Source organism: Epinephelus fuscoguttatus, linkage group LG12 (assembly GCF_011397635.1).
Source record: "Epinephelus fuscoguttatus linkage group LG12, E.fuscoguttatus.final_Chr_v1".
Taxonomy (NCBI): Eukaryota; Metazoa; Chordata; class Actinopteri; order Perciformes; family Serranidae; genus Epinephelus; species Epinephelus fuscoguttatus.
The window spans coordinates 18398798-18418080 of NC_064763.1; the positions used below are offsets into that span (position 1 = coordinate 18398798).

Consider the following 19283-nt stretch of genomic DNA (forward strand, 5'->3'; position numbering starts at 1 on the left):
GACTGTATTGTATTAAGTTGCTTTGAGCTGTAATGTCACTATGCTGCAAAATTTGTCAAAACATCCCCAGCAGCGCGCTCATTGCACACTGAGTGGCAAAAAAATGAATGAATGAATGAATTGAATTGAATTGAATTATTCTCCTGTTCTCCTCAGATGGGTCCGATGCTATCGGGATCTTTGACCTGCTGGACCAGGAGAACGAATTGGTGGACCCAGACATCATCAACATCTCACCTACCACTTCACCAGTTCACTCCCCTGGCTCTCATTACCACCACGGAGGTGACGGCAGTAAGGTGAGTCAACATGTACATGCACACAGGTCATGGTGTTATGCAGTCTGTCACTTGGAAACAAAGCTAACCTCGAGTTTCTACCTTGCAGGGTCAGAGTACGGACCGTATGGAGTCTCATGAAGAGGTTCCTAACCTCCTGCAGCAGCCCCTGGCACTTGGCTACTTTGTCTCCACGGCGAAAGCCGGCCCACTACCTGACTGGTTCTGGTCAGCCTGTCCGCAGGCTCAGAACCAGTGTCCACTCTTCCTCAAGGTACCAGGCTCTGCCGCTCTCTCGTGTTGATTTAAAAGGCATCTTTTAGTGCATGTTGTTTTATTGGGAACAATTATGGTCAGTCACAGGGCATCAGGAGAACAATACAATAATAAAACAAACTAAAGGGATATTCCTGGTAATTACATTCCTTTAATCAAATAGTTCAACATCTTTGGAAATGCTTTCTTGTCAAGAGTTAGATGATACGATTAATACCACTTGTCTGTCCATTAAATATGAAGCTACAGCACCTGTTAAGCGTACCACAGCATAAAGACAATAAACAGGGGCAAACAGTAAAGTAGTTTTCAAAGCTATTTAGCACTAAGAGAGAGAGAGCGGAACTGTTTGGCAACTCAGTTGTCCCTCTCTCAGCTGTCGATAACAGAGACATTGCAACGAGAGCAACCCTACAGCAAGGACAACATGAAACCAAAAGAAACACCAGCCAGAATAATTGAACCCTAGTGCCTTTATCGCCAGCCGCTGTTTGTTGTGGAAGACAAAGGCTTCAGACAACTACTGTCATTTTTATCTCATAAATATTTCTATATTTTATTCCACAAGAGAGCTACATCTGTTAAACTCTAAGCTGCTCCCTGTAAGCAAGTGTAGGATGCTGTGGTTTAAGTCATGTCTCTAAAAGGGAGGTGAATATGTTGCACATGTTGTCTGCCAAAAAATAAGCAGTTGGCAATTCACGATACATTGTCATCTCTTAATTTTAATACTTAATATACAATGATGTTAAGAATAGTTAAAATAGGAAATAATGCTACACAATAAATAGAGCGCTTTAAATAGACCCCGTTATCGGTGACTGATTATTGGTATAGACCGATAGATCCCCCAAAATCCTAATCAGAGAACTTTTAAAGCCCAGTTCAGACCAAAGATTAATTTGTAATAAATATTTCTTAGCCGCTGCGCAGCAACTTCCTGGACTCTCTGTGACAGCGAGACTCCAAGAAGCCACCATTTGCACTGATATCCCTTCTATCTAGAATTAGCTACACCCTCACTGCTGCTCTCAGTACTCTGTGAAAAGAGCTATCATTATTTAGATGAGATGTAATAAAAGGTTAATAACTTCATTACAAAGCCAGTGACACCACCTCTTTCTCTCTCTCAGGCCTCTTTGCACCTCCATGTGTCTTCAGTGCAATCAGATGAACTACTGCACAGCAAACACTCCCACCCCCTCGACTCCAATCAGACCTCAGATGTACTCAGGTAAACAACACCAGAGCACAAAATACTATTACCACCCCACTGATCGTGTGTTTGTGGGGATTTTTGTGTTGCAGATTTATTTTTTGGATGCTCATGATGTTGATATACAAGACCTTAACATATATTTGAATAGTTTTTAAGCTTAAAATGCATTATATGTGTGCTGAGATTCTCATGCATGAAAAAAGGCTTATTTTATTAATTATTTTTTAAAGTCTATAACCTATAACTAACTCCACATTAAAGACTAAATGTATTTCTTGTTGCATGCCTGAACAGATTTGTGCTGGAGCAGTACAACGCCCTCTCCTGGCTGACGTGTGACCCGGCTACACAGGACCGACGATCATGTCTACCCATTCACTTTGTGGTGCTCAACCAGATGTACAACTTCATCATGAACATGTTGTAGCCAACAGCCTGTTACGGGGGTGGGTTAAATATGGGGGGAAACATTTCAAAGAAGAGGAAAGCGACGACTCCAAAGGGGCTTTCATCAAGACTGAAGAAAACTGCAAGAACCAGACCAGCGCACGGAGCTGGACCCTGCACCGAGACGGGATGAGACAGCTGCTGTCCCTGTGATTCAAAGACATGCACATAGAGACAAGGGAATAAAGATGAGGGGGGAACCAGAAAATGAGTCGCAATTAATGAACGTGAGAGAATGACAGATTGGCTGTCATGGTATGTAGCATGGCAGCACAGTCACTGGCCAGTCTGTATCGGAGAGACGAGTCTATCTGTAAAGTTATCGGAAGAAAAGGGACATATTTGATCAAGGATAAAAACTCAAGAATGGATCTTCGGTTTTAAGACCTGAAATTCCTTTTTATTCCTTTGGATGAAATAGTATCCAAATGAAATGCCTGCATCTATCTTATTTATTGTAAGTTTTTAAATGTATAATTTGTCTTATTTCTTAACCTCTTTTATATATAAAAAAAAATGGAGAAGGTTTATATCACCTTCCTGCTTTAAAGCAATTGGTCTAAGATATATGTAATCGTCTTAATTAAAAAAACAACCAGGAAAAAAAAATCCCATAAAAATTAAATAAAGTCCCAGTAGGTTGCTTTTAGAGTATTATTTTTTGTAATGGAGACAGAATATTTGTATTGTCACAATGTACAGAAGAATTAGAGTGGAGAATTATGTTCCATGCCTTTGAGCATGAAGGACTTACAGCAAAGCTGTAGCTACAGAGGACTTGTACAGCAATGAACTTCACTGTGTTCAAATAAAGAGGTACATTGTTGTATATAGTATTTTATACCACACATTTAGACACAAAAACCAAACGGCAATATATATAAATAATTATATATGAAGGCCATGCCAGCAGTTGGTGGTGTGGCTTCTGTTTTAGGAATAAAGTGCGTCAACTTATTTTCCTGTGCTTGTGTTTATTGTTGCTTTGGGGAGGGGGACTGAGATGTGCAATTGGACAAGGACACCAATAGCGGAGCGGAAGGAGAACTATTGGCATTTCTTGGAGGTAGCTGACCCTCAGGTTTGACCTTTTCTTTTTAGGAGGGCGAAAGCGAGAGAAAACGAGAGCTAGAATGTGACAGCAGACATGCTGTGTCCTTTTCAGCACATCCCTTTAGTTTACTGTACCTCTCCTTTACTCTGATTGGCTGAGGTCTCTTTTGGCACCACTTCCGATTGGTTATGGATACATTTAGACCCATTTTACTTCAGTGTGAAAGTAAATGTGTGGTGTAAATAAACTATAACCAGCTGTGGATGGCTGCTCGTTGGATATGCAGTGTTAACTGTCTGGATTTCTCCTGTTCAGAGGAAAAATTGTACTTTGACTCTTGGAAAATCCACTGGTGTTGCTCTTAACCTTGCATATTGGCCAGCTTTTGTTGGCTTGAAAGATTTGACCAGCAAAATGTATGTGGTCTTTCTTTTGAGTGTAGAAAATACATTCAGTATTTAATAAAACCCTGAAAATTTATTTTCAGTCCAGTGCCATGTTTTCTTTTTGGGAAATCATGGTTGTTTGCAGTAAGTGCCTGCTTCTACTGTACAGTAGGTCTGCAAGCTTGTTACCACACTCACTATATTCACAAGTGGGGCAAGGGATTGGAATAACCCTGCATAAAATAATAATCGAGTCAGATATCTTACTTGTAAATTGCTGAATTGCCCCGAGGTCGTGTAGTAGCAGCTGGCAATTCGTTCTTTTGAGAATTTGCTGCATTTTTTTTCCCTCGCTGTCAGCAGCCTTTGAATACACAGAGGTCCTGCTCTGTTTTCCTTCAGCAACTGCTGTCAGTGTGCCCTTGAAAATGTAGTGGAATTTACACTGACAAGTCAATGACTGGGTCGGCACAAGTGAGTGAGAGAAATCTAAATAGCTGTAAATCGACAGGATCTTTGTTTGCCCTCTCATCACCATAAAACCAAGCATGCCCATTAAATCTTAATATGATCTATGATACAGTACTTTTCGATGGCAACACATTCTTAATGACCTGTGGGTCTTTTATATTCTAGTAATGTCTACACCTTAACCAGATGGAGAAATCAGGCCCTTTGTGCCACATTAGAGTGTCATGGATGGATCAAGGATGAACTGATTGGATTTTGGTGGTCAAAGGCTAAAGTCAGTGTGACCTTGTCTGTCTCATTCTTATCAACATGATATCTCAAGAACACTTTGAGGGGAAATCTTCAAATTTGGCACAAACGTCCACTTAGACTCCACAATGAGTTGATCAGTATTTGGTGGTCAAAGATCAAAGGTTAAGGTCACTGTTGCTTTGCGTTTGTCTCATTCTTGTGAACAGGACATCTCAAAAAGGCCTTAAGGGAATTTCTTCATATTTGGCTCAAACGTTAGGGTTGGCCTTAACAATGAACTGATTGGATTTTGATGGTCAAAGATCAAGGTCACTGTCACCTCACATTTGTCTCATTGTTGTGAATAAGATATCTCAAAAGGGACTTGAGGACATTTCTACAAATTTGGCATGAACGTCCATTTAGACTCAAGAATGAACTCATTAGAATTTGGTGGTAGAAGGTAAAATGTTATGGTCTCACAAAAATCTTTTGGCCAAGACTCAAGAACTCATACAGTAATTATTACAACAATTGTCTCACAGAATAAAATAATAAAGTGATGACATTTTATATTCTGAAGATGAAAGGTCAGCTTCACTGTGACATCATAATGTTCTGCAAAAACACTTACTGGATATATCCGAACATCAGATCTCAGGAGCAGAAGGGGAAGCATTTGGTCAGACACTGAATTGGTGACATAGATCTGTGCTGTTCAGTTGAAGATGTGTGTTAAGCCTACGTGTTTTAGAATATCTATCCTACATATGTTTGTGGACAGACAAATATGACATAGATGTAAACTGTAACAGCAGCTTGACTGGTTTGCGGAGGCACACAACTGTGAGGGGATGATTTGAGTGATTGTTTTGTATCTCTATGTGGTTGTTTTGGGTGTCTTTGAGGTAAGTTTGTGTCTCCTTGAAGTAATTCAGTCTTTTTTTTGGGTTATTTTGTGTCTTTGTAGTCGTGTTGTGTCTCTTTTACCCCTTCTCCACCACATTAGCTCTGGACAGGACTGAGTGCAGGACACTCAGAATCTTGGTGTTATCGAGTGAACCAGCCTGCGTCTCCACCAGTTTTGATCAGAACCATTGTAATCAAGGATGTATCATCAGCAGGAAGGCACTGCTCATTGCATAAAGGAAGTAAACAGTAGTAGCAAGATGGCGGACCACTTTGATTATAAGCGGATTTTTGTTTGCACTCCCCTGTCCCCCTTTATTACAGATATTTGTTTTTATCCTAAAACAAGCATGGACCAACTATTAACGAGATGACTGCGCACTTCTCTATAGTTGCCTTTTCCATCCTCTCTTTCTAACTTCCATCCATCCATCCATTTTCATCTGCTTATCCTGGGCCGGGTTGCGAGGGCAGCAGGCCAAGCAAAGCACCCCTCTCCCCAGCAACGCTTTCTAGCTCCTCCTGGGGTACCCCGAGGTGTTCCCAGACCAGATGAGATATGTAATCCCTCCAGTTTGTTCTGGGTCTGCCCCGGGGCCTCCTACCAGTGGGATGTGTACAGAACACCTCCAATGGGAGGTGCCCATGAGGCATCCTGATCAGATGCCCGAACTACCTCAACTGACCCCTTTCGATGCATAGGAGCTTGGACATCCCTCTGGATGTCCAAGCTCCTGAACCTATCTCCCCAGCCACCCCAAGGAGCAGATGTATTTTGGCTGCTTATATCCACGATCTCATTCTTTTGGTCACTACCCAGAGCTCATGACCATAGGTGAGGGTTGGGACGTAGATGGACCAGTAAATCAAAAGCCTCACCTTCCAACGCAGCTCCCCCTTCACCACGACAGTATGGCGCAGTGCCACACCAAACTGCCGATCCATCTCTGAAGCAATGGACCATGAGTCTTTCTAACCTGTAGCCTAGAATATGACATGTCCAGTGAGGTTGGCATGGTTTGCTCTTCAGCTCAAGAAAAATCTGGTTCCAGCCAAGAACCAACTTTTTGGGTTCTGCATCATTTGTCCGTTATCTGCCTCCCCAGCACACTGCAGCGTAGAAGAGTGCACAGTGGTGGCCGGTGCACTTTTATAAGCTGGTTAAAAAAAGCTGGGTTAGTGCTTGGCAGGAGACTGGACCTACTAAGAACTGTGGTGGAGAGAGGCACATTCAACAACCTGAAAGCTATAATGGACAATAGCAGACACCCCCTCAACAGCCTCCTGGAGCGACAGAGGAGCAGCTGCTGCAGTCGGCTCATCTCACTGCACCGCAGAACGGAGTGTTTCATGAGACCCTTCATCCCCACGGCAATAAGACTGTTTAATATATCCTGAATCCAGTCACACATAATATTAGCCACAACTGGACTGGACTGAGGAATGGGCAATTTTATTTTAATTTAATTTCTATTTGTGCACTTATTTTAACGTATTTTATGTCTATTTTAATACCACTGTGTTATTGTTGATGGGGGAAAGTGTGGTTGTTGTTCTTTATGAACTGCTGGACAGTTAAATTTCCCTTCAGGGATGAATAAAGTTCTATCTATCTCTCTCTATCTCTATCTATCTATGATAAAAAAATGTTGGTGGAAAAGGGATATTTGTAGTTTGTGATCACTTTGAGTCTCTTTGTAGTTGCTATGTGTTATTTGACATTTTAAAGTTTGCAGGTGAGCGCTAGGGCCCCCCCGACACTTTGGGCCCCTGAGCCTGTGTATCCATCTACTGTATCTACATTATGTATTTTTCCATTTGTTGTTAATGGTGCAGAAACTTCTCCACACATACTCATGGTGTCACTATTATGAGAGCTGTTGCTCTTATTCCAAGGAGCCTGAAACTTGCCACTGCTTTCCTGTGCAAATTAAATACATTTTCGATCACACTTGTAACGTGTCAATACTGCCCAGCCCCTGCTCATCACACCACTGCCTGCCTCTGCTTGCAGTTGGGGCAGGACTGGAGTGCTGTACTTGCCCTCAGTCACAGTCAGTGCTCCGTCAGTCAGCGCTGCTGCACGGTGCTGACTACACCGGCTCCCACACTGTCACATGCCGGCGTTGTAACCACTGTAGATAAAGACAAGATCCACGTGGATATGCGGAAACCATAACAGACAGAGCGTTACATATCCAAAGAAATTTCCATAAACCTACCGGCAACATCTAGGACAAGCTTCTGTCTCTGTCACAGTAGCTCAGAGGCTGACGGTACACAACAGAGTCCGAGGTCTGAAGGCCTCCATGGTGACATTTCTTTTTTAAGAGACTAACTATCATCATAATAAGTGAGGTAAGATAATTCTTGTCGAGTTATTGTTTCTACATACACAATAGAGACGGGGCAGACAGCGCATGCTAGTATTATCGCCTGACAAGTTAGCCTAGCTTAGCTGGCTAGTAGCATGCTAACAGTCGCTATGGGATAGTGAATGAGTGTTAGCTACTGTTGGTTAGCTGTTGGCTAACGTTAATAGTTGGAGTTGGCTCAATTGTATTATCATGCTTGCGCTTTAAAAATCATATTAACAGTTCTAAGTGCGACTCGTGAATTAATATAATGTGTTGACCCCGAATCATTAGATTCCACACCAGATAGCTCAGTTAAAGTATGTAGTCTTTGTAGAGTTAGCTAAGTTAGCATTAGCACCGTTAACATTGGCTTAAGCTATCAGTGTTAGCTTGTTTTGTTAGCAACGTTACAATGACATTAGCAACCTTTAGCGATACATTGTTTGAAGCAACTTACTAACCGGAACTTAAGCAACAAATACACATATTGTCTATAATCCAATGATAAATAAAAATGACTTTCATATATTGGCACTTTGTGAGAAAGGTACTGTTTACTCAGCATCTTCTGTCAGCTGAACTCTACTTGTTTGGCTTTCTGTGGTTTTGTATAGTTTCTGTAGTGCTTTCTTAACCCTTATATCATCTGCTCAAACACCCTGCCTGAAAGACTATTTGTTTCAGATAACATACAAGACTAGAGTCTTCCCTGTAAATGGTATTTCGTCTTGTTTCTTCCAGGTGTAGCTGCAGAGAGATGGCAGACAGTGCAGGGCTGCAGTTTGTCAGCTCCTATGCTTTTGAAGCCATGCAGAAGGTGGATGTGGCACGCCTGGCTGCCCTGAGTGACCCCGAGCTGAGGCTGCTGCTGCCCTGCCTGGTGAGGATGGCTTTATGTGCTCCAGCTGATCAGAGCCAGTCCTGGGCACAAGACAAGAAACTTATCCTCCGTCTGCTCTCTGGAGTGGAAGCTGTGAACTCCATCGTAGCGCTGTTGTCTGTTGACTTTCACGCCTTGGAGCAGGATGCACGGAAGGAGCAGCAGCTTAGGTATGTCTCACTTACTCATGGTAATATGGTCTTTGCTAGAGTCTGGCAATAAGTAGACTGCACTGCCTTTATACATTATACACAATGTGCCGTCTTTTCCATCAGGCACAAGGCGGGTGGCTCTAACGGAGAAAGCATCCTGGTGTCACAGCTGCAGCATGGCCTGACCCTGGAGTTTGAACACAGTGATCCTCTCAGGAGACTCCGTCTGACCCTCAGTGAACTGTTGGCTATCATGAATAAGGTACAGTCAGACGTCCCTGCATGATTCAGTAAATCTAAGGACAGTGACAACATAAATGATTTAAGCTTAAATGGTACAAAATGTCAGTTCTTATGAAATGAATAACAGAAACTACTTGATCATTGATATGTATTTTGTGTGTTGTGTAATTACATTATCCTAAACGTTTCCAATATTGTTCAAACCCAGAGAAATCTATTATTTTTTAACAAAGACACTGTCCATGTCATTTGTTCGCCGTCGCCTCTCAGTGGCATCATATTCCATTTGTGCTGTGTCAGAGTTGTGGTTATCTGGCAGACGCTGATATAAATGGATTTTTTTGCCCACTTTTAAACCAAATTTTTATGGTACACTTTTTAGGTTTTATTCGTTTTTAACTGTATGTTTTAACTGGGTGAAGGATTTTAGTTATCGGACATCTGGATCTGAAGTTACTAGAGAAATAGGCTGAGCAAACATTAGCAGCAGCTTAGCTCCAGCCCCTGCTGCACCAAATGGCATCAGAGAACCACTGATTTTTAAAGTGAAATGAGAAGGAGATGTCTGAGGATAATTTCTCCCAATAAAAACCTCCCGGATGTCTGGGTCTGAAGTTGTCATAGTAGAAAAGTGAGCACACACCTGCAGGTGCTGGGCAAGCAGCTCCTCTGTGACAAGCCGAACAGTATCGGAGAATAACTGCTTTATTCAGTGTTTTTACTGGTTTAACTCACCTGGTCTGTTTGTTTTGGAGAGGAGGAGACCCCTGCTGATAATTTGGCCTCTGAAAAAAGAACACTGAAGGAATCCTATCCCGAGAAACTAACTGCAGTGAAGGCATTGCTCTGTTTTTTGTTCTTATTTTGATTGAGAGTCCCCTAACAGCACAGAATTAAATATTGTATGTTTCGCAGTTGATGTGAAAGATAGTGCTGGTTATGCCACCCTCAATCTGGAAATCCATCGGTACAAAAAAAAAAACAAAAACAAAACAAAACTTTTTTTTCTTCCTTTACTTCCTTCTACAATGTAAATTGCAGAATCTGTCTTGAGAGATTATGCTACCTTAAACTACTGCAATAACGAGCACTGTTGATAGGTTGCAAAGACAGAAATTGTGGTAATTTTAGCTGCCTGAGTCTGAGTTGGAGAATTTTGTAAAAAAGATATTTGAAAGAGACATCCTTCATGCTTGAATATAAAGCGGCAGAGTTTTCTAAATATAAAGACATTAAAGCATGAAGGACATAGTACAAAATACTGAATGATTAAAATTTTGCTACTTGTGGAAACAGATGAAAGAGACAAGATTGCTCAGCTTCATTTACTTTTTCATCAAAGCTCAAGTTGGCATCAGAAGTAATTCCTGCATTTCAAGCAGCTGCTTTCGTATCGACTGATAAATTATGTTTCTTTGTACTACTATTGCCCTTCAATACTTGCATCTTCACCTAATAGGATGCCTAGGATGATTGATCCACACCGTCTGTTTCCCATTCCCTTGTTGTTTCTCAGGTGGTAGACTCAAACGGAGAGTTTTTCTTAAAGTCCTCTGAACTCTTTGAAAGTCCTGTTTACTTGGATGAGGTCGCTGATGTCCTCTGCATTTTACAAGCAGGTACCAATGCCTTTCATCTTCTTAATAGTTTTACCTAAAGGTGCTGTGGAAGTGTAATGGTGCTGAATACAATGGCTTTTGTACACACTCATATATTTGAGCAAAGTTTATCTGCATATTTAAGAAAAACTACCTCATATGTCTGTGAAACCAGCCTGAAAATTATCCACTTCAGTGATTTTGTCCTCTGCAGTTGACAGATTGTCATCTGAAATTTGTGTTTATTTTGTCTTTTTCTTAGAGCTGCCTTCCCTGCTCCCCATTGTGGATGTGGCAGAGGCTTTGCTTCACGTCCGCAATGGAGACTGGTTTCTGTGTCTGTTGGTTGCCAATGTCCCCGACAGCTTCAATGAAGGTAATTCATCTGTCTCACAACACTGCACATGCTGTCAGCTGATAATGTGAGATAGAGTGGCTGTTTAATTGCCAGCACTAGCTTCATATGGTTAGTGCGAATACCTGCTGCGGCAGAAGTAGGGCTCTGCTTAACGTTGTCTTAGAAGCTCTCTGTGATAGCGTCAGTATAGCGCCTTTTACACAGCCTGTTCAAAGCAGGAATGTTGCACTGTTTTCCCACATCGCTGTTCTTTATAAAAAGTACGATCATGGAATGGGGGAAAGTTGTCCTTCCTTCAAGCTGGCTTTGGAGGTATGCTGCAATCCTTCGCAAGTCAGAAGTCAATAAAGTGAAAATCTGTTACGGCATGTTTCACAACACAAACACTACATGAAGTAAAATAGATGAAAAGGAAATTCTGCTTGGTTCACTGTGTTTGCTGCCATGTTGCTGTGACGCATATGTGTTTATGGTGAAAGTGGGCTCCATGCATCTTCTCTGAGATTCCGATTTTGAATTCTTTTGCACTTTTCTGAGTCAGAGTTTGTCGTGTTTTTCCAAGTTCAAAGTACAATGGATTACAGCAATAGTAACAGAGGTGAATTGATGTCTTGTGTAACAAGTGTTGGCCGATGGGATGGGTGTGACCTTTTAATGACATATTATATGTGAGACCCACCAGCAGGAGATTTAAAAAGATTTAGCAGCTAACTCAAGGAAGAACAAGAGCAACTGAAAATGTCTGCAAATTGGGTAGACAGTGAGGTCCTGGAGTTTTTTTACTCTGAGTTGAGGACGAGATCAACTGCCATATAACAGGGGCAGTAAATGATAGTTTTTGCCATGTTATGCCATTGTTATTGTTTAGAAAGCGCTGCACCATACATATGCACACTTGACACGGATGCTGTGGTGTTAGGGTACATGTCCAGAGGGGTGTTTTTGGACATGAGGGCTTGCGCCGGTTCCCAGCATTGGACGCTTGATGGGTGTGCCACTAGATACACAGGCTTTCTTTTCCCAGATTTCAGATAGGACCAACATGGCGGCTTGTTTTGTAACCTTGTCTTATATTAAGGAAATAGTTCACTGAAATATGTTTGTGAAAACATTTGAGACATTTTAGACAGACAACAGTTCACATAAAGTAGCCTAGACTAAACTTCATGAAAAAGAGGAGTGGACGCCTCATCTCTCAAAACACAACACAACGCTACCAGAATGCACTGCACAGCTGCTTATGTAGACAATGAATGGTAAGCATGGAAATGATGGATCCTGTGGACATGTACCCACCTCTTTTGCTTTTGGAACGCTGGCATGCTCTTTAAAATCACACACTGGGGCAGCATTATGCCAATGCTGTTTGGTTTTGTATGAAAAACAAAGCTGGTGTAGTGAAGGGTTTTCATTGCAGCATTGTTGTGGGATCTCTGTGTAAAAGGGGCTTCAGATTACAGGCAGATTGCCATTGAGTTGCCATCATGTGTTTTCTTCCTGAGTTTGGCTTTGTCCCCCTTCTAATTCTTGGCATGCCGCTGGCCCGAGGGTGTGTGTGTATTTGTGTTTGATTGATGATGAACATTATTGTCTTGCTCTGGCTCACAGAGTGCTGTGTGTGCTTTGAGAGACGCATTATAAGAAAATGCCCGCTCTGTCTCCAGTGCCTCCTTATCACGCAGAAGGTCAGGTCTAAGTCAATAGCTTTTGTGTGTGTTACACAGCAGTCAACATTAAGGAATTCTTTTGGCTTTGTTACAGACCAAAGACCTTGTTTCATTGAATTGAAAGTGAAATGAATTGATCTTAGGGTGAAGTGTGGGGAAATGGCTCTGTCTAGAAGCATCAAGACCTGTCATTTTGAACACGAGCTGGTGACCAGACGAAACTCCACCGGCTCCTTTTATGGCAAATGAAATAATCCAGAAGTGGCAGAGATGGAAACTAATATCATTTTAGTGCATGCTATAGTCTCAGCCAACCATACACAGTTTGCCGTTTAAACTGTCAGCTGTGGAAAAGTACAGGGAAAAATTAGGTAAGGCTGTGGAAACGCAGTCTTGTGATGGCTGTTAAATTTTATTTACAGGCAAATAAATGAGTCATGATTCTATGGTTTAGGGTTTTTGTAGGGCAACATGACTTGACTGAGGAGACCTTTAGGCAAGGATCATATTATTAAACAGACATGACGTATAATATATTGATTGTATAATATTTTCCTTACTTTGTGGGAAAATCAGATTGACTGAGCATGTTGCTAGTTGGCAGCAAATCATCATTTGTGTCTCAGTAACGAATGGAAATTGGTCCAGTCTTTTTTTTTTTTTTTGTTTTCCCTTTTTAAGATATTTTTAGGGCATTTTTTGCCTTTAATTGACAGGACAGTGAAGCGTGAAGGGGAGAGAGAGAAAGGGAGAGACATGCAGCAAAGGGCAACAGGCTGGACTCGAACCCGGGCCGCTGCAGCAACAGCCTTGTACATGGGGCGCCTGCTCTACCACTAAGCCACCAACGCCCCGAAATTGGTCCAGTCTTGAGCGAGGTGGGCAACAGAGACTGTACTCACTCAGGGCATGTTCGCATGGTCAATTTACATCCACTAAAAGGGCATGTTTTTGCCACTTACATGTTAGGATTATTAATATAAGTGTCTGACAACATTATGGAAGGGATCTCTACTGAGATGGACCTTATTTTAAAGAGTACGATCTTTTTTGTTTGACCAGAAACAGCCCCGAAATCAGTAAGATGTGAATATATGCTGGCTCTGTACATGCTAAAAGTACTGTTAATTTAAATGGAGTCTGGTGAGTTTGTCGACAGCAGTTTTGGGGCTGTTTCTAGTTAAACCATAATGTCAAAAAGGTCCGTCTCTGTGGGAATCCTTCCTATAATGTTGTCAGACACTTATGTTTACAATCTGTGCGGGTAAGTGACGTAAATAGAGGTCGCGAACATGCCCCGAGTGTTTACACCGTCGCCTGTTTCGCTGTTGCCAGCTGCAGCATTCTCGTTAAGTGCTGATCCAATTCCAGATATTGCGGTCTCTATTAGTCACTAGACACAAAAACATTGCAAACTCAGGTCCAGGTTGGAAATGACCAAACTTACCTTTTAAATATGCATGTCTGTCTTTGCAGTTTGCAGAGGTTTGATCAAGAATGGAGAGCGTCAAGATGAGGAGAGCGTTGGTGGTCGACGCAGGACCGAAGCCCTCCGGCAGCTCTGTCAGATGAACCCCTCTCAGGCCCTCAACATCAGAGCCATGGTGGTCAGTCACACTAGTAATATAATCACAGGACTCCAGACTAATGCCAGAATTCCACTTAATCCACAATCCATAACCTTTAAAAATGTATCTGTTTCAAATGAGAAAGGATCCACCACAGCTGCTATACTCTGCTGGAGTTTTATTTGTTCGGTATTTATTCTGCAGTCCTCGCTTTATTCACATTAATTATGCATGTGTAAACTAAAAGTAATTCTTGTTAGCACAGTTTGTAGCATCTCATCAGTTTGTTTGCCTTTATGACAAAGTGTTTGTGTTATAGGATGTTTGTGTAGAATTTTGCCAATTATTTGCTGAAACATGGTTGCACAACAAATTAAATATGATCTCGACATAAGTATTTACTTCATCCACATGTCCTCTATGATTTGGCAGTTTCTTTAAACATCTTAAGAAATTTAAGGCAACAAAACAGCCATGCATTATCCATTCATGCCTCCTTAAAAGTGCCAAGGTTGTGAATTTTCAAATGCGAAATGTAATCGCTTTAAAGATAACAATGTGAAAACACTGACAATGTAAAAGGGGTCACTTATAATAAGGACCCTACGGAGAGTTATTACCTGAATCTGCAGCTTTCTTCAAAAAAAGACCAGAAGTAGAGCAAAAAGGACAAATGGATAATGGACTATCTGTAGGTGGACACTAACACGACTTGAATGAATGATAATGTTGCTCTTTAACTGCTGGGTGTGTGATTAACCAACTGTTTGCAAACAATCAGTTGCACAATGTTCCATGTGTTCGTCTTGTGTGCCTTTTTAAGTTAAGAATGATTTGCCAGCAAATACACTCTGAGCTGTTATTACTGAACAACAGGCCTGTGACACTCAAACAGCTGAAACTACTTCAATCCAGGGGAAAGAAATTTTAATAATCAAATAACCGCTTCAACCTCATTCATTCATTCATTCATTCATCTTCTAACCGCTTCATCCTCTTGAGGGTCGCGGGGGGGCTGGAGCCTATCCCAGCTACATCGGACGAGAGGCAGGGTACACCCTGGACAGGTCGCCAGACTATCGCAGGGCTGACACATAGAGACAAACAACCATTCACGCTCACATTCACACCTATGGACAATTTACAGTTATCAATCAATTAACCTTTTCCCCAATCTGCATGTTTTTTGGACTGTGGGAGGAAGCCGGAGAGAACCCACGCTGACATGGGGAGAACATGCAAACTCCACACAGAAGGGCTCCCACGCCCGGGATCGAACCAGCAACCCTCTTGCTGTGAGGCGAGAGTGCTAACCACCACACCACCGTGCCGCCCCCGCTTCAACCTCTTTTCATTAAAAATGCCAAATATTCGCTGGGTCCAGCATCATAATTGCTATTTTCCTTTGTCTTTTTGGATACAAAAAATGGACTTTTGGACAATAAGAGGGGCATTTGTTACAATTTTCTGACATCTGAAAGACCAAAAATCTAATCAAATGATCAAGAAATAATTAAGCAGATTAATTGAATCAACTAGTGACAGACTTTGTTCTCAAGTTATTCACACAAACACTTGCTTCATCAAGATTAGAAAGATTTTTGTCCTTACTGATTTATGTTATGATGATACTATCCCTGAAGGGAGAAATTTGTCTTCTTACTCATCCCGCTCTCAAGAAGGTTACAGCACAAGGTCAGTTATTGAACGAGGCCCCAGGAGGCAGCAGAAATTCAATTCATTGCCTTCCTGAAGAAGGAGTCAGCAGGACTTACATTCGACCAAAAAATGTCCCGAGAACTGTTTAAAGAGCCGATAACACGCAGCGACAAGTGGTAAAGGATGCTGAAGAAGGATGTTCACAAGGGCTAAAACGAAACATGATGTTTGATTGCGGAATATCACAGAAGGCAACACAATTATTTACAGTGTGTTTGTTTATCCTGTGTGTTCCCAGGTGGAGGAGTGTCACCTGCCTGGTCTGGGCGTGGCTCTGACTCTGGACTACAAACCAGACACAGCAGATGAGGCCGTCAGTCCCCTCGTTTCTTATGTCAGCGGTCTACTGCTCGGTACCAATAGCAAAGTCCGTACCTGGTTCAGCATGTTCATTCGCAATGGACAACAGGTGAGGGGCTTTATTCAGTATTGCATTCAGTGTTGTTTAATTTGCTGCACACAGACACTCTTATTTGTTTAAGAAGACACTAAACTGGTCACAGAAGTAGTTTGGAAAGAGAAGACTGTGACACAGTAAGATCCACTTCGGTGTCTTGAAAAAGTGTCATAATTTTGTCTCATCATGTTCAGCAGAGGACACTGGAGCAAAAGTACTCTGTGCGAGCTGATAAGACAAGATGCTGTGGTGTACTCATCGAGCACTTTACAAGAGTGCCACCGTGTAAGAGCGGACACCTCATCTGATGAAATGAGATCAAGTTAAAGTAGTTTGTGTTTACATGTTCTGTGTATGTTGTAGTAGGAGCAGAATCACCTTAGTCAGGATTGAGCCTGGGTTTAATCATTCTTATGGCCGGGCTCCACCAGGCACGTCAGCGGCGCGACATGTCTGCAGCTTGAGTCCCGTAGCAGCTCGCCCCTGTTAATCAATTACAGCGGCTCCACCGGCAACGGGAGTGGTGCGACAACCCCTGTCTGTCATGCGACACCTCTCTATTTTACGTGGCTCTTTTATTTTTGTCACGCTGCGCTCCCCTACGCGACCCTCCAGCAGATAAAAACTACATGAAATAGTGTGCTAAACGAGCACAATGTGGTTTTAAATGAATAAACCATTATCAGAGGTGATACGTGATGATTGCATGCATTTACCCATGTTTATCCGTGACATTGTGTAAATGTCCGTGGCGGACATTTGAAAGCAAGTAGATGGCAAACAGTACAGTAAACTTGTAGATAACTCAAATATATAACTTAGATGGAAAATGCTTTAACATTTCATGCAGCCTACATGTAGCCTCTCGGCAAACTGTAAACAACCCCGCTGGCTTCTCTACGTAACGCTTCTGTAGGCAGTCACTGGAGCCCAAATGAATACGCTGCGACGCTACGCTGACGTGATGCTGACGTGATGCTGACGTTTGCAGCCGGTAGAGCCCGGCCGTTAGGGTAAAAACTATGGGCACAATTTTTCTCTCTTTCAAACATGCACACACACTTTTTTTCTATACTTATAAGGGTCCTCATTCAGTATGTTTACATGCACAGTTAAGTGAAGCTACAGTTATAGCTCGACTAGGCCATTTAATTGGACAACTGTCCTCATCCCAGTATACAAGCACAGGAGGGGGATCAATTTTTTGATGATGTATGTGCAACTCCATAACGATAAGTGGTGATATGCCCCCTTTCAGTTTGTTAGTGTTGGACCTTTTTCCCCATGTCACCCCCATTCTTTCCTGTCCTTCTGTCTTATCTTGAACTGAATTGTCCTAAATTTAAGCTAACCTTTGAAATATAACAAATCAGATTTTTTTTTTTATTCAAACCAGATTTGTTTGGTCATGACTGAATTTGAGTATTTGTTTCATTTTTTGCATGTGCTGTATGCATAATGGTATCTCTTCAGGGACAATTTAGCGTGGCTCTAGATTTTGCATCAACTTATTAAACCCTGCACCCCCAATACTTCATCTCTAGAGATGCCGTCTCTTCTCTTCCCAGAGTCTCCAACCAGCGGGGAGTGAGGTGAAGGAACCGCGTGGTGCACTTGCTAGCTAGCCAGCTCATGTCAGTAGCTCATAGACTATATGAAAATAAGAGACGTAGCCACAGTGACATTACCCATCGGTTTGTGGACTCCTACTTTTAAGTCTTGTGCTTGGCGTTTTGGACATCTCCATCTTTGATATCTGAACTAGCAGTGACCGTATTGGTGGAGCTGTGAAGCAGCGTGGGTTGAATTTGACTCACAGCCTATCACTTGAAGCAGCCCTGCCCTTCAGTTATGCAAAATTTTAAGCCTTAATAAAATGTAAATGGGTGAGTTGCATAAAAGTTCACCCCCCGTACAGTTGTCATCAATGGGGGAATTAGCTATAGAGACCAAGTATTACAAATAGCCAATTAAGCGATAGATAGAATTATTGACAATTTTGTTCATCTATTAATTGCTTGTCATATATCGTAAAAAATGGCAAAAATTCTCTTATTGGAGCCCTAATGTAAACGCTTAGATTGAAGCACAGCAATTGACTTGTGTCTTTCTCTCACTTCCTCTTTGTACCGCCAGAGAAAGAGAGAAAGCAGCTCTGTGCTGTGGCAGATGCGCAGACAGCTGCTGCTGGAGCTGGTTGCCATCCTGCCACGCTCACGCAGCACCCACGTACCCAATGACAGAGATGTGGGAGAGGAGCCCGGCTCAGGGTACTCTGGCCTCAGAGAGGAGCATGTGGTGAAGGCCAGCGCCCTGCTCCGACTGTACTGTGCCCTCATGGGCATCGCCGGCCTCAGGTAGGTCAAAGAGGATATTTGATTATGATTTTGAGATTTGAAAGTGAAGTTGTTTTTAAATCAGAATGCTTTATTTTTATCTTAGCAGCACATATATTTGTGAATTTATTTTAAGTATTGGGTTAAGTCTAAAAAGGTCATATCTTCGAGATAATACACTCAATGTGATCCCTCTGCAGACCCACAGATGAAGAGGCAGAGCAGCTCTTGCAGCTGATGACCAGCCGGCCACCGGCCACTCCTGCCGGCGTTCGCTTTGTCTCCCTGTCCTTCTGCAAGCTGCTGGCCTTCCCTACTCTGGTCAGGTACATAAAACTTGTCTTATTGACTCCTACTTTCAGAAGTCTTGTTTTATTCAGCAAACACAAACACAGTCGGTCAGGATCACAAGCCCTGTTCAACTGACAGTAGTCTTGAGTTTTGATTTTCTGACAACGCACACTGCCTGCCAGAAGTCCTCTCTCAATGTTTTGGAGTTGGATATTGGCACTTTGTTATATCGAGTGTGAGCTTTTTTATCTGTGTGTGTGTGTGTGTGTGTGTGTGTGTGTCCAGCACTCCAGAGCAGGAACAGCTGATGGTCATGTGGCTTAGCTGGATGATCAAAGAGGAGGAATACTTTGAGAGGTAAGAAAAATGTATCTTGTAAAATATGAATGTTTAAATGATACCTATATACTTACTATTATTCATTTTGTTTGTATCTCATATCCGTA

General features: G+C 42.1%; 2 protein-coding genes across 2 annotated transcripts in view; both read left to right on the forward strand.

Moving 5' to 3' along the window:
- med13a (mediator complex subunit 13a) overlaps positions 1 to 3177 on the forward strand; it is a 109705-nt gene extending 106528 nt beyond the window's left edge. The window contains exons 28-31 of the mRNA XM_049592773.1: positions 157 to 299; positions 388 to 552; positions 1688 to 1788; positions 2068 to 3177. Of these exons, the coding sequence (XP_049448730.1) occupies positions 157 to 299; positions 388 to 552; positions 1688 to 1788; positions 2068 to 2200 (542 nt within the window). The 3' untranslated portion in view covers positions 2201 to 3177. The remainder of the gene's footprint in view (positions 1 to 156; positions 300 to 387; positions 553 to 1687; positions 1789 to 2067) is intronic.
- Positions 3178 to 7254: 4077 nt separating this feature from the next.
- ints2 (integrator complex subunit 2) overlaps positions 7255 to 19283 on the forward strand; it is a 29871-nt gene continuing 17842 nt past the window's right edge. Inside the window, exons 1-10 of the mRNA XM_049592447.1 lie at positions 7255 to 7629; positions 8370 to 8678; positions 8784 to 8922; positions 10420 to 10522; positions 10764 to 10877; positions 14003 to 14133; positions 16052 to 16222; positions 18347 to 18567; positions 18747 to 18872; positions 19123 to 19194. Coding sequence (XP_049448404.1) covers positions 8386 to 8678; positions 8784 to 8922; positions 10420 to 10522; positions 10764 to 10877; positions 14003 to 14133; positions 16052 to 16222; positions 18347 to 18567; positions 18747 to 18872; positions 19123 to 19194 — 1370 coding nt within the window. The 5' untranslated portion in view covers positions 7255 to 7629; positions 8370 to 8385. The remainder of the gene's footprint in view (positions 7630 to 8369; positions 8679 to 8783; positions 8923 to 10419; positions 10523 to 10763; positions 10878 to 14002; positions 14134 to 16051; positions 16223 to 18346; positions 18568 to 18746; positions 18873 to 19122; positions 19195 to 19283) is intronic.